We start from the raw sequence: 14,941 nt of genomic DNA, 5'->3' as shown, positions 1-14,941 counted from the left end.
AGGATACATCGGGGGCTTATCTACAGCATTACAAAATGCTGTAGATAAGCCCCTGATGCTTGTGGGCTTAGCTCATCTTTGATTTGGGGGGTGTCATTTGTTGGTCCTCAGATCAGAGAGCTTTTGAGAGATGATGTGCTTGAAGAAACTCTAAATGATAAGGAATTGAGATCTTGGAAAAGCTTCAAGTGGATCTGTGAAAACATCTTAGGAAAAAAAATCTCCAGAATATGTTGAAGGTGTTGAGGAACTGCTAAATGCATACCAGTGTCCTGGATGTCGCATGTCTCTGAAAATGCACTTTTTTGCATTCACATTTAGATTTCTTCCCTCAAAATCTTGGGGATGTAAGCAATGAACAAGGCGAGCGGTTTCACCAGGACATTAAAGTAATGGAACACCGCTACCAGGGTTTTTGGAATGACTCAATGATGGCAGATTACAGTTGGATGTTATATAGGGACAACCCTGAAAAATCGTATCAACGACAGTCTAATGTCAAGCCCTTTAAATTTCTGCTCATATTTTGGTTTCTATTTTGCATGTGAAATTATTTTGGTTTAATTAAAACTGTTTTGTAAGGTGAAGCATTTTTTTCTGATAGGTAGCTTACAGTTTTCTTAATGTTGCCTGTATATTTCCTATACGTTATAATAATGATGCTGCTCCATGGAAACTATACGTGCTACAGAAAAACTATATAAATTTTTTAAATCAGGACAAAAAGATGATACAGAAAAGTACAAAGTCACCTGCGACGATTACAAAAAATATTTTTTTTCGTAGACCTATGTAATCATTGGGAAAAATAACCACCGTATTTTTCAGATTATAAGACTCACTTTTTCCCAAAAAAATTGTGAGGAAAATGGGGTGTGCGTCTTATAGTTCGAATGCAGGCTTACCGGCAGTGGTGTGGCGGTGGAAGATGGTGCAGGGATGATGAGGCGCGGTGAGCGGTATGACGTGAGCAGGGTCCCTTCCACAGGTGAGGTGATGCTGCGGCCTGGTATCCAAGGTGAGCAGCAGAGTCGGGTTAATCACCGGTTTCTCGGTGGCGGCGGCCATCTTCTTGAGGCCGCGCGTGCGCAGATTGAGTTCTCTGCTTCCCGGGGTTTCAGGAAAATGGACACGGGAGGCCGCACGTGCTCAGATTGAGATCGTGGCGGCCATTTTCCTGAAGCAGAGTTCGCAGTTTGAGATCTCGGCTTCAGGAAAATGGCCGCCGCGATCTCCATCTGAGCACGCGCGGCCTCCCGCGCCCATTTTCCTGAAGCCCCGGGAAGCAGAGCACTCAATCTAAGCACGCGCTGCCTCAGAAAGATGCCCGCCACCACCGAGAAACCGGTGATTAACCCGGCTCTGCTGCTCAACTTGGATACCGGGCCCTCACCTGAGGAGGTGACCGCACCTCTGCCGCCGCCACAGCACTGCCGCAACCCCCCCATGGACACCAGGCCGTGGCGTCCCCCACCTAAGCAGGAAGGGACCCTGCTCAGGTGCCCGCCGTACCGACCGCCGCGCCTCAGCATCACCGCACCTCTGCCGACACCATGCCTCCTGTGCCCCTGCTCTGCCATCGCCAGCCCTCAGGTAAGATACCTTAAATTCAGACAATAAGACGGACCCCCATCTTATTAAAAAAAATATTTTTTTCTGCAATTTTTACCCCAAATTTTAGGTGCGTCTTATGGTCCGCTGCGTCTTATAGTCCAAAAAATACGGTATTACATCATCGCCTTATGTACTGTTGCGCCAAAATTTGCTTTCTAGTTGCACACTGCAGCAAGTTATTACTCTGAAACTCTGCACCATCTCTATTACCCATTTCCTATGCCATGAGAGTATGTACAAGCTTCTCCTGACCATTGAAAGTTTGGTATACTGAATATTTTACCTCGCCCTACCCAGGGGGCTGCTTTGTACATTTATATCCTGTTTGGCAAAAAGGATACAGGAGCATATAAAGTCACAGCATTACTGAAATATATTATATTATCCTGACCTTACCATGCCTTTATCACCTCTTTTTTGTGTCCCTGTTCTTGGCATCTCTGCTTATTAAAAATTCTCTTCTTATTTCTAAATATTTTAATATGATTTTAAGTATGATTAAATAACATTACGGTATTTTATACAATGGATCTCTTCTCTATTCGATCCTTTGTCATTATGGTTTGAAATTGTTTTGTTCATTATTAGTCTATCGTAGCAAATGGAGGACATAATTACTGTAGGATGCCAATTGGGTGAGATCATTACTGCATAGGGGGAATTGAGGAGCATTATTGTTATATGGGGCCAATTGGTGGACAGTTCTCTTCTCCTCTTTGAGTTCTCCATGATTAGTGTGGCACACACAGACACGCAATGAAATAATTGAGTCAACTGTTCCCCTTTTTATCTGGTTTCAGGTGTGATTTTCATATTGCCCACACCTGTTACTTGCCACAGGTGAGTTTGTATGAGCATCAGTTGCTTGAAACAAAGCCGTTTATCCACAATTATTACGTCCAACTCTGTACTTCCACAGTGTTCAATCCGCAGTGGCCAGAAGTTACAGCATAGTGGATGGGGTTTCAAGAAATGCGTGCACAGATGTCTCTGCGGAAACAAACATGCTGCGCGTCTTTTCAGACCGCAGCATGTCTATTCGTCTTGCGGAGATGATAAACATCACCTGTACAATGTATTGGGTGCGGTGAATCCACACGGTTCAATGAACACATGCGGAATCACCTGCGTCCAAAGTGCTGCCGATTACTGACCATAGGGACGTAGCCTTTCAAGAGTGCCAACATGTTCGGCCATAACTGTATATGTATTAAAATTGCTTGGGGTCACAGAAGGAGGCATTTCTAATGTTAGGGGTTCACAAAGGGAGACATCACTAGTGTAATACATTTTATCTCTTCACATATTGTTACATGGAACAAAAGGGAGGCTTTGGTACTGTGCAGGGCACCGGGGCAGTACCATCACACTTTTCTTTTTCATCTGGCACAGTGTTAAAGTGGGAGTACAAGTGTGCAGGAAGAAAAATTATAAGATTAATCAAAGCAGGATTCCAAAATCCTAAAAATGACATGGAAAGGAATTGACTACGACTGGCATTTCATAAGCCAAATTAATTAAAAATGTGGCTCATGTTGAGCTGTTTGTGACCTCCTAACAAAATTATATTGCAGAAATGAGCTGGGAATAACTTCTGCTATAATTTATGGCGTAAAATGTATTGTAAATCTGTCAGATAGCCCGGCCCCTCCTGTTAAGTCCAAGCACTTTTTAGAAAATTCGTCAGCGCTGCATAAAATCTAGAAACAGCTCCAAATTTTGCACAAAATAGGGGTGCACCAAAGTATGTGCCTTTTTCTTCAACAGAAAATTGCCGTAAATAACTAAATAAATTGTGGAGATAAAAGGTGAATATTAATTTAAGTAACTAGCTCAAATTACGCGGGATCACAGGATGAGGCTTGCTTCCAATGGTTTTTACACATTTCTACAAAAAAGTCACTTGTAAAGGAATCTGTGAGTAAAATGGCAGAAAAAAGCCACCCTCAGAGCATTGCTTGATTTAAAAAAAAATACTGAACTTAAAATATGCCACAAACTTGACTTATATTTAATTATAGATCTTAAAGCAACACCTACATTAAAAAAAACATCAGTTCTGTTTGTGAATCCAGTCTTAAGGTGGTTCATTTTTTTTTAGCCACAACTAAAGTGCAGCCTACATGAAGAAGTATAACTACTAACATTATAAATGTCCGCATTATTGCATTGATTGCTGCAGTAAATGCAGTAAGAAACTGCAAACCAACACAGAGCCTGCAAAAAAAAAAAAAGAGGTTTCCACTTTTTCAGGTTCTCCTCCCATTCTTCTTAGGGCAGTATTCCTCACAGGTTGCACAGCTGGCAGCACAAATTTTAATGTTTTTTTGTTTGTTTGTTTTTTGTAAAGATTTCATGCTCTCGCCAATTTTCCACAAAATGGCTGCTGATGGATGAGCATGTGACCAGATGTGCCCATCCACTTCCTCCAATTGAACAACAACCTTCCCATGTGCAGCGTGTCACAATTGGAGGAGGGTGATGGACAGGTCTGGTTACATGCTCCTCCATCCATCAGTAGCCATTTTATGCCAGTAATATTTCTATATTAGTAAGCGCCACAAAATCATGTTCTCAACACAATTGTTTCAAAACGACAAAATGTACAAACCCTTTAAATAGTTTACAAATATACAGTATATATAAGAGAATGTGGTCTGTAAAAATCTTCCATTTGCAGGCATCACAGCACAAAATGTCACCTATTACAAAGCACTGCCGGTGTGGGAGTGTGAGAAGAACAAGAAGGGAATGTATTAGAAGGAAATATTGTCCAGAGTAACCTGAGATCACGCGTTATAATAGGAGAAATAACGGTTATGACCGTATCATTTTGTATGGGCAAGATGGATCTTACGACAGCACATCCGATTGATAATTGTAGTCAGTGACATCAATAAACATTGTTACATGGCAAAAACACGTACCTGTCCTCATTTGTAGACTTGAAAACTGTGCTCCCCCTTCTTTGAGACCTCTTTCTGAATGACAACCTAGCAAGTGGGAAGAAGTCCCCTGAGTCTCTTCATCTGCTAGGGAGGGACCATGCCCTCTTATGATTTCCAAAGCCCCCATTATTTCCTCCAAACCCTCTGACATTTGAGCCAGTGGGGAGTCTCGAGATGCAGAGAGAAAGGGAGTGTCCAAAGGGGAGCTCGGAGGTGACAACGAAGACAATGATGAACGTGATGACAGGGAGGCTAATGACTGAGGGGTATCCATTGACATCTTGTGTTTGTTGAGATTGCAGAGTCCGGCTGTTTCAGAGTATGGACTGTCTCTGCAGACAGCATCTAATGGAATCATATCAAAGCGCATATGCTGAGAAAACTCAGAGTGAGATTCAGGCTTCTCATAATGTGGAAGGCCGTAAATATCGGTAAAGCTTATGGAGCTCAGCGAACCTCGACTTGATGCTAGAGATCCTCGACTTGAGGCCAAAGAACCACGACTGCTGCCAGAAGACATGGTAAGGTTGCTGGCGGACAGGCTGTAACGTCAAACATACAATAAAAATACCCATAAAGTACAATATACAGAATGTTGGGCAGAGTTAAAGCAGGTAGAAATCTAGACAACAAGACAAATCCAAGGAGCATTCAGATTACATTTACAGATGTGTCCAAAAAAATTACAAGCCTACAGTCAGACAAACAAATGCACAAAACTAACTCACTAGAGTATTGCAAAAGAAACAAATACTGGAGGTAGGGCCTCATTCATATTACAATTTGGTTTAAGCGATGATGCATTAAGCGGATGCCCTACAGATGCATCAGTCATTCATAGGCAATAACTACAATCATATATTGGATATCTCATGAAATGTTGCAATGATCCAACTAATGGATCGCATATTAGTACGACATTAGTCTATGGGTAACAAATGCTACTTTAGGATCCGTCATAGCCTCGGTTGTGGCATCATTGGCTGCTTTTGAGAAGTAGTTCTAGAATATGCATATTAAACTGCTTCTCTAAAAAAATAAAATAAAATAACGCTGCTAGCATGCATAGGTACCATGATCAGAATATATCTGTACAGTACTTGTAATCGGCACAGTAGCCCAGCAAGCTCAACTATTTGCTATGCAAAAATAAAAAAAAGTAGAAACGTGTGATATCAGGAGTCTGGTAATTTACAGTGGGTTGGTACGTACCTTTTAATTTGAGTATGAAGGTAAGAAGTCAGACGAGTAGCTTCTTCAAGATGCTTTAAGAGGCAGTTTCTTTTCTCTTGCAACAGTAACCTTCAAGAATAAGATGAAGTGTTAGAATTCAAGTTAAGGAGTAACTAGCCGTTTGAAAAAAGGTTCATATTTTATCATCCATATAATTACTTATAGAAGTCGGTGCTTTCTATTAAAGCTGTACTCAACTCTATGCACGAGATCAGGCAGGAGCTGTTATCTCCTGTCTCCTGAGCTGTGCACTTCTCAGGGGTCTTTTGAGCAATTGTTGGGGGTTTCATGTACTGATTGAGGTTCTAGCGATGCATTAATGTACTGATGGTGGATCTGGTGAGGTATTAATGCGCTGATGTAATATTTATTTACTGTCAGTGGTTCTCGTGATGTATTCATGTACTGATTGAGGTTGTGGTCCTGTATTCATGTACGGATCGTGGTTCTAGTGACCTATTTATTTACTGATTATAGTTCTGGTGCTATATTTAGATTCTATTGATGCTTATCATGTTCTATTTATGTACTGATTATGATTTTGGTTTCATGTTCATGTACTGATGACGATTCTGGTGATGACTACAGCACCAGAACCATCATACCTACATGAACATATCATAAAAGCCATCAGTAGTATATGAAAACAAAACCAGAACAACTAGGAATACTACACAAGAACCACCATCAATACATGATCTACAGCCCCAAAACTACCGCCAGTTTTGTTGCAATTTGTATTTGTCGCATGACAAACGTAAAAACCATCATAAGTATCTCTTTATCAATAATGGGGTCTGTCTAGTTTCCAATATGGCATCCCCCAAATGCTGGACACCTTAATTGAAACCAATTGGCCATCATTATAGTTAATCTATATTAGTTTCCATGACCGTCCTTGAGCCTGACATATAAATATAGGATGTTAGGGATGAATGTCACTATTTGTCCCTGATATCGTGTAAATGATTCACAAACAATGATTCTATATCTAACTTTGAAAACGCACTCTCTGTTGAGTCTTACCCTAAAGTACGTCAGTTTTTTTACTTTTGATGGTATTATCTGGTGAAAAAAGGTAACAATCCTAGTGGAAGTGGTCGTCAGAGCTTGTTACCTGACCCATTGGGAGGGGGGTGAATTAGGGCTCCTTCTACTCCAGTCTCCGACCAATTCGCGAATGATGGTTCATCTCGTGGGGGGGGGGGGGGGGGAGTGGGGAGGCGCCATTGGCTTCATCTGCCTAGGGCACTAAAATACCTTGTCCCGGCCTTGAAATGAACTATATTGGTAAGATAATGTACTGTATGCTATGGAGATTATTTGATAATGGCAATGCATATTCTAGAGACAGGCCTTTCATACATTTGCACATTATTGCTATGAATGATATGTTACGCATTATCTGTTTTATACAGTGTTTCAGCGGTTTGTTAAATTATGTGTGGGGTAGCATCCAAACATATACCCCCGGGAATGGATAGATGATGCTCTTTCTGTGCAGGGTGAGAAGGAATTGATGACTGACCCCCTAGCTACCCAGAGAGGCACAAGAGAGGTCAGCCTAGCAACAAACTGTTTTGGATCTTCCTCATAGAATACACATGATACGTTATGGGATTCGTGTTGTGCTGCCAATCCTGCAGTTTCACATAACACATGTCCAGAAAACAATTTGTTCTCCTAAACCAACAGTTTAACACTCTTCTGCGGAAGATAAATCACCTACTTAATTCAAGCCAGTGTTAGTCTGTTTAGGAAAACATTTCAGTACCAGAATCCTCAGCCTGAAAATGTCAAATTAAAGTTTGTGCTGAAGACAAATATCCAGAAATTGAGGTCTATCTATGGTGCAGTACAACTCACATGCATTAATTAATCTGTAGGATACCAGATAAAAGCCAAGTATGACAACATAATTTTGGGCATTTTTCAGTCCGTTCCTAATTTTCTCATAAGGTAAGTTGAAGCAGAGACGTATAGCAACTGAACTTCCTGATGTCAGAGATTCTGATCATTTAATTTTCAGAAGAAAGTTTAATCTTTATACATCATTGCACAATCTGTTCCAATTATCTTTATGGGCAGTTTTTATAAAGAGTTTTTCTTTATTATGGTGCATAATGGATTCAATGAATCCAAGTAATTGCAGACAGCTACTATTGACTAGTTATAGGGTTTGTCTGGTTTCCCGTCATTTTGGTCTCAAGAATATGGCTGTACACTGTGCCTTTCTTTATTCCGATCCGTTTTCACTTACCCATTGTAATCTATGGAGCTGTTCACATTTCCATGCTTTTTTGCATACCATGTGTCTGTAGACATATCTGCTTTTGATCAGAATCACGGATCATAATTACCCACACAAGTCTATAGGTCCGTGACAATCATGGACAGCAAACAGATGGCCTCAGTGTACAATCCGTGTGCTGTTATTGATTTATATTGTCATGGATAGGAGAGACTTTGCAGTTTTGTTATTCTTTCATATAAGATACTCACTGATGAAAAGTGATGTTAAAATCTGACACACGGAGCAAACACTGATATAAATTGGACATAAAACATTGATTAAATGAAGGTCGTTTTTTGCATACCCCAACAAAAATCACTGGTGTCTTTATGAAATCTTTACTTCTATTTCTGTAATACAGCTATGATATAAAACCTCTCATCTGTTAAGCACCACTACCGACCTTTCAGTAACTCCTTGGGCAGTAGTGGAGCAGGCCCTCTGGATCTCCTCGGCCAATCGTCTTTTCTCCTGTTCTAATCTTGCCACTTCTTCAGGAGATCGCCTCTGTTGGCTGATGAGCTGTAGGTCTTGAAGCAGAGCTTCCTTCTCCTTGATGAGCTGGAGACGATCCCTGTCCGCTTCAGCCATTCCTGGCCAGGTTTCATTATCCAACAGAGCCAACTGGTGTTGTATGCTGGAAACTCTGATGGACAAATACATAAGTCATTGGCAATACACTGTAAAATGACCATGAACATTCTTCTAGAAATAAGAAAGCCATAAGTCTTCATTACAGCTGGTCTGGTTTGTAACCCTAGAACTCGAAAATGTGGCTTTTCATTCTATTGCTTCAGTAGAAAACCTCCAATGGAAGTCCCTAATACACTACATGAACGCGCCGACTTACCCAAGAAATTTCTTTAGGATCAAAGTAGGCTGGGTAAAGATCTGACCACTGGGACCTGCACTGATTCTGAGAACAAGGGTGCCTGATTCCTGTCTGGTAACATATGCAGAGAAAACGTAAGGGTGTACTTTTTTCCAATTGTTTTCTCAAATTAAAGTATTCCACACACATTTTGAAACTACGTTCCCACAATGAGTTTTTGCTAAGTGTTTTTACACTGCGTATTTAAAAAAAAATCCAAGTGACCTATTTTACTTAATGGTTGCAGAAGTGGTGCAGAAAATCGGCAACACCAAAAACTCACCAAGCTCACAGTGGGAACGTAGCCTCAAAAAAGTTTCCATGAACTAAACTTGTTGCTTAATACTTTTTTTTGAGAGATGAATGTGAACAATATTTATATGTTTTTTTTTCTAAAACACGGATGTTTATGTTGATATAGAGACCTTCGTTTTGTTTTGTTTTTTTTAATACTAAATATTATCTGTTTTTTTTTCAGACTCTAGGCTTGGTCATGATTTTTCTAATAGACCCTCACTAAAGAGAACTGTAATTTTCTGGGTTTTATTGTTGGTCAGTGTCTAAGCCAAAATTTACTCTTTGATGATTAGGGAAATTCAAATTTTTGCCTTCTTCCATAACTTTTTCTTGTGTCCGTTTAAAAATTAACATATGAGGGCTTGTTTTTTGTAGAACGAGCTGTAATTTTATATGACACCATTCATTTAGCCATACAATGTACAGAAAAATGGGAAACCAAATTCATGTGGGAAGAAATTGTGATAAAAAATATAATTTCACCATGGCTTTCTGGGTCTTGTTTTCACGGCGTTCATTGTGTGGCTCAAATGATATGGAAACCTGATTGCCCAGGTCAGTGTGATTATGACAATTTTTTTCTATTTATTTTCCTTTCGTTATCAATGGGAAAACTAGCTGTCACTAAATCAGTGGTCATAACCATGGATACCTAAGGTCCTGCAATTCCTGCACATGAGGAAAGAGACATAGCGAATCAGAAAAACTATACTACATTTCTAATTGGAGGTATTTGCTAATATTATTATTACTACACCTACTACATATTGGGATAGGAATATCCCTTTAAATATAACGTTATAGGACAATACTGTGAAATAACAAATGAAAGTTTAGATTCAATGAAGCAAACATTACGGAGTATAAAGAGCTTTTATAGAAGCAGCCATGATAAAGGATAAGTATGAGGTAAAAAGAGCATAACATTGCTTTAGAAACAGCGCTACTTGATTATTCATATAAATAGGGTTGAGCTGCACTACTTGACTAAGCCCGTGGTCAAGAGTACGCTATTTAAAAAAATAAAAATTCTATTAACAAACATTTCTCTGAATTAAAGGGTAAATTCATTAAGATGTAAAACTTTATAAATTATTAGCGATGCAATTTGCCTTTAATTAAAGTATTATTACATATCACAATACATCTACTCTCGTCTTTGGCTCTTTATTACGAGACAAGCAGCCAAAAGTCAAGCAAAGTATGCTGATCCTTCTCACTTTCCACAGGAGAAATGACATTACATATGGCCAGGAAAAAAAACCTCTCCCAAACGAAAAGAAATCTAACACAGTTTATTTCCTACTAGCATCTGGAAAGAATTTACATCACGTGGCCTTGAAGGCAAATATTTTTCTTAAAACGATGTTTTAAAAAAAATGTAGGGAAAAGGACTAAAAAGAAAGCACAAGAAGTTTAGCAGAATTTGTGGTTTTGGAAAGAGGAATTCAGCATTTCACACACGGTGACGTAGTAATGTTTCCAAGTCGGGGCAGAATGACCAGAGAAATGCTGATTTCCCAAATGCAAATCACAAGTACTGACATGACCCAGAGCGTGAAATATGGACACAGAGGCCACAAGATATCCTTCACGGTGTACAGCATATGGCTATGGGTCAGCCGCTAAAAAGCAGAGGATATGCATTAGGTATTATCAGGGCTGGGACCAGGGGAGGGCAAGGATAGGTGAACACCTAGAGCGCAACTTGCAACAAAGACTGGGTAGCACATGCACTGATATAATGCACAGAACAGAAAAAAAAACTGTGATTTGTAATGAATGATTGTAAAATTTTGGAAGACTTTTCCTGTTGAAGGACCTGGAGAGATATGGTGACATGAGCGATCTGTGCAGCACTAAAGTGTGTGAGCCGTTCTAATATTATATATATATGTGTGTGTGTTTAGTGTCTATATTTCAGAATTTATGGCTCGGTTTGAGATGTGCATTTATTCAGGGGTAGTTATTTTGGAGTCTAATCTGATGTATCTATTCTGGTGTTAGTTTTTATCTTGGAGTCTATATTATTCTGGGGTCTGTACCTATTCTCATGTCTGTATTTATTTTGGGGGCTGATCTGCCATTTGCATTTTTTCAAGGGTCTTTATTTTGTATGTCCAGTATGCATTTATTTGAGGGCGTTTGATTCTCTATTATGACATGCAATCTTTGAATATTCTGGGGTCTATATTTATTTTTGAGGTTGTATTTATTTTGAGGTACAGTATATTTAAACTGGAGTTTAGTCTGGAGTCTTAATTAATATGAGTGTGACAAAATGATACGTGCATATTTGTAATTGGAAAACCATAGGATAGCAGTAGAGATAATAGAATTCAAAAAATTCAAATTTGCCATGTTTCACAAATTATTCCCAAAAATCTGACGCACAACAAATTGTTTTGGCATGACTTGTAATATCACAAAGCCTTTAATTGACTTGAAAATACATGTGTAATACTCTGGGGTCTCCTAAGACTAAATCCAACCCCTTTCACAGTCTTTACCACAAAAACATCCTTAGCAATGTCAGTGACCTCACCATAGACATGGATGGTAGCTGGTTAGTAATCAACAGCCCATTTAATAACAGTGCTCAGACAGACTTTTCATTTTTTTTTTAATTTAAAAAATTGTCCAAAAATTATCCCGCAATCATTTGTGATTAGGCAGACCTTTCTGTGCAGAACATGACCTCAAGTTAACGGGGTGGCTCTCAGATGTAACATCGTCATGCCGTGAGAGTGACAAGTGATGAGCCATACAGTATATTCTCTTCCTCAACACTAATATACTTGCCAGAGGCAAATTAAGCCTGTGAGCTGCATTTGGTAGTATTACTGTCTGGTTAGCTGGTACAAATGGTGGTGGTGATGCTTCTGATGTTGCTAGCAGCCCCAACTTTTTTATTTTCTATCACATTACCCAATCCATTGCTATTTTTACTTTTACCGTACACTTTGTACAATACTATAATTAACTTTTGACAATCTTTTCAACCCCAATTTTTCAATTACCAAAAAAGAAGAAATACTAGGTAGGTAAGTACACATACAAAAAGCAAAATGTGACAGCACGTTGTACAGACATGGACAATTAAATGTTAACATTCAACCCCCTTCACAAAAATGACAAAATAAGAGATGTTAGGTAGGTACATGCCCAAAACGCCAACACCTGCAGCAGAGCACCGCATCAATGTGACATGTATGGATGTAAAATCTGACTAGTAAAAACAGATGTGCAAAAAAACTAATTTTTTGCAACTTGCACATTTTGTGATGTAGACAAACGGAATTAAATGTCTGAATTTTGAGGAATATGCCCGTCTCTCCTCACCCCTTGTGTGAAACCAAAGGAACTACGGTAATGCCCTATATGTAGGCCTCCCTGACAAAACATTACAACTCTTCAGTTTTATACAAAGCTCCACAGCTAGGTTAAGAACCATTCATCATCGACTTTCTCCAATACTATCAATTCTCCACACACTGCACTTAATGCCTGTAAAAATGGAGAATAACTTTAAAAATTTGCCTTATGATCTTTAAAGCCATTAACAACTTAGGCCCAAGCTACTTAAAGGATCTACTGAAGCGCTACACTTTCCATACTCTGTATCCGGCTGACAATATTTGGAGGCAGAGCCTTTTGCTTTTCAGACTTCACTCTCTGGAACTCATTACCTGGATCAATCCGAGAGATCTCATCCCTGGAGACATGGAAATCAGGACTAAAAACACACATGTTCAGTTTGGTCTTTAACAATCAACAACACACCTGCCACCATCGGACATTATACCAAATGAATTTACTGCCCAGACTGTGGGAAGTCCGACTTTGAGTCCATTTTGATTAAGGTGCAATACAAATGTTTGGTGGTACAGTTGTTATTGAGACTTATTTCACATGCCACAAATGTTATAGCTTTTACTTCTAGTGGATTTTGCCACATTTGTTGGCTTTCTGTTTGGAATCATTAGCCAGTTGGAAAGTGCATCCTCACCTTATGCAGAAGGGTTTTAGTTGACTTTTCCGTATTTCCCTTTTGTTTAGATTTCTGTAGAACAAGCAAGACCAGTTCCTTTAGCTGCCATGCGCAGTTTGCATGGGGTATACCCAGGTCAGTGCAGTGCCGCTCTCCTCTAGACATGGCAATGGTCATTTGGCCTAAGGAGTCCACTCTGGGTTTTGTCAGACTGGAGAATCTTGTTTGCCATGGTATGAAAGTCTTTTTCATGTCATCATATCCCAAGTGGGCTGTCAAGGGTCTTTCACTAAGCAGGTGCACTCTGGTATAGAGAGACCTGACCGAGGAAGTGCTGCATAGATGCTACGGAGATCTGTTAGAATGACCATCAGTTTCTTAAAGGGAACCTGAAGCCTGATTCATGCTGCACTGCCTGTATGACCTCACCTGGATATGTTTGACTCTGAAACACTGCAGCGTTTCAGAGGAAACATACTTTAAGAGCCGACGGGGATACAAGATTAGTTAGACAGGTGGGTCCCCAGTGGCTTCTCCCCACCTGCTGTCAGTGAGTGACAGGTCTCTGCCTATACACACATGCATAGCCATAGATCTGTTAATCCAGGGCAGCAGGCAGGGAGAAGAAACCAGTGACTTGCCTGACCAGCTAGTCTCCAGCATGGCCCGATCCCCAGCGGCTTTTAAAGTATGCTTTCCTCCGAAACGCTGCCTCATTTCAGAGCCACACATACCTGACTGAGACTGGAAAGCATGTATCAGCTGTCAGGTGTCCCTGTAAACACCTGTCTGATCAATGATCTTCCCTATTAGGTCAGTTTGATTCAACCAGGACCAGAAATAGAAGCTGTAGAAACAGCTCGATCAATGGAAACAGAATGCATCTAAGCTCAACATTAAGTGTAAAATCAATGGGCTTTAATACTTGAAGAAGTTCTCTGGTTATATACGATTGCTGATTTAGGCCACGTTCACACATTCAGTATTTAGTCAGTATTTTACCTCAGTATATTTGTAAGCCAAAACCAGGAGTGGAACAATCAGAGGAAAAGTATAACAGAAACACGTCATCACTTCTGCATTTATCACCCACTCCTGGATTTGGCTTACAAATACTGAGGTAAAATACTGAACATGTGAACTTGGTCTTATCCTTAGGATGGATCATCATTATCAGATCGATGGGGGTCCAATATCCTGCATCCCAACTGATCAACAGCTGTTAGCTCTGGTGGTGACCGAAACCAAACATTGAATGGTCAGCAATAAGACATGATTTGAGGACCCCTTAAATAGGTTGTCTACTACTAAACAACCTCACCTTAATCATGTTATTGTTGTGTCCCATGACTGCTAACACCTAATCAGCAGCTGCTGATTGGCTGCAATTTTGAATATTTCATTTAATGGTCTATTGATGAGCAGCTGCCTCTGATTGGATACAAAGGTCAGGAGACACAAAAGTTCTGTTACCAGCTCAACCCCTTTAAAGTAAATATATTTATACTTTTTATTTTTAATTTATTTACACTAATTACAAATTGGAAAATGAAAAGAGGATTGAATTTCTGTTAAGTCTGCAATGTTTCTGTGGCAAAGGCGGAATTAAAAGATGCCATGGGAAATGTAGATCAAACGTGAACATGCGGCCTTCAAAGACTGACCTCATCATGGATGTTTAGAGGTGAAGTAAT

The 14,941-nt window shown here is 39.8% G+C and overlaps 1 protein-coding gene across 2 annotated transcripts in view; it reads right to left on the bottom strand.

The window, feature by feature from the left end:
* WWC3 (WWC family member 3) overlaps positions 1–14,941 on the bottom strand; it is a 187,119-nt gene that overhangs the window by 35,933 nt on the left and 136,245 nt on the right. For both annotated transcript variants that reach the window (XR_013223763.1, XM_077294744.1), the window contains exons 9-11: positions 8,492–8,734; positions 5,775–5,864; positions 4,542–5,104 (exon numbers count right to left, since the gene is read on the bottom strand). Coding sequence is in view for 1 of the 2 variants with exons in the window: in XM_077294744.1 (XP_077150859.1) it covers positions 4,542–5,104; positions 5,775–5,864; positions 8,492–8,734 (896 nt within the window). In the remaining variant the exon portion in view is untranslated. The remainder of the gene's footprint in view (positions 1–4,541; positions 5,105–5,774; positions 5,865–8,491; positions 8,735–14,941) is intronic.

Source organism: Ranitomeya variabilis, chromosome 3 (assembly GCF_051348905.1).
Source record: "Ranitomeya variabilis isolate aRanVar5 chromosome 3, aRanVar5.hap1, whole genome shotgun sequence".
NCBI classification, from domain to species: Eukaryota; Metazoa; Chordata; class Amphibia; order Anura; family Dendrobatidae; genus Ranitomeya; species Ranitomeya variabilis.
This window is presented reverse-complemented; position numbering and strand designations above follow the sequence as displayed.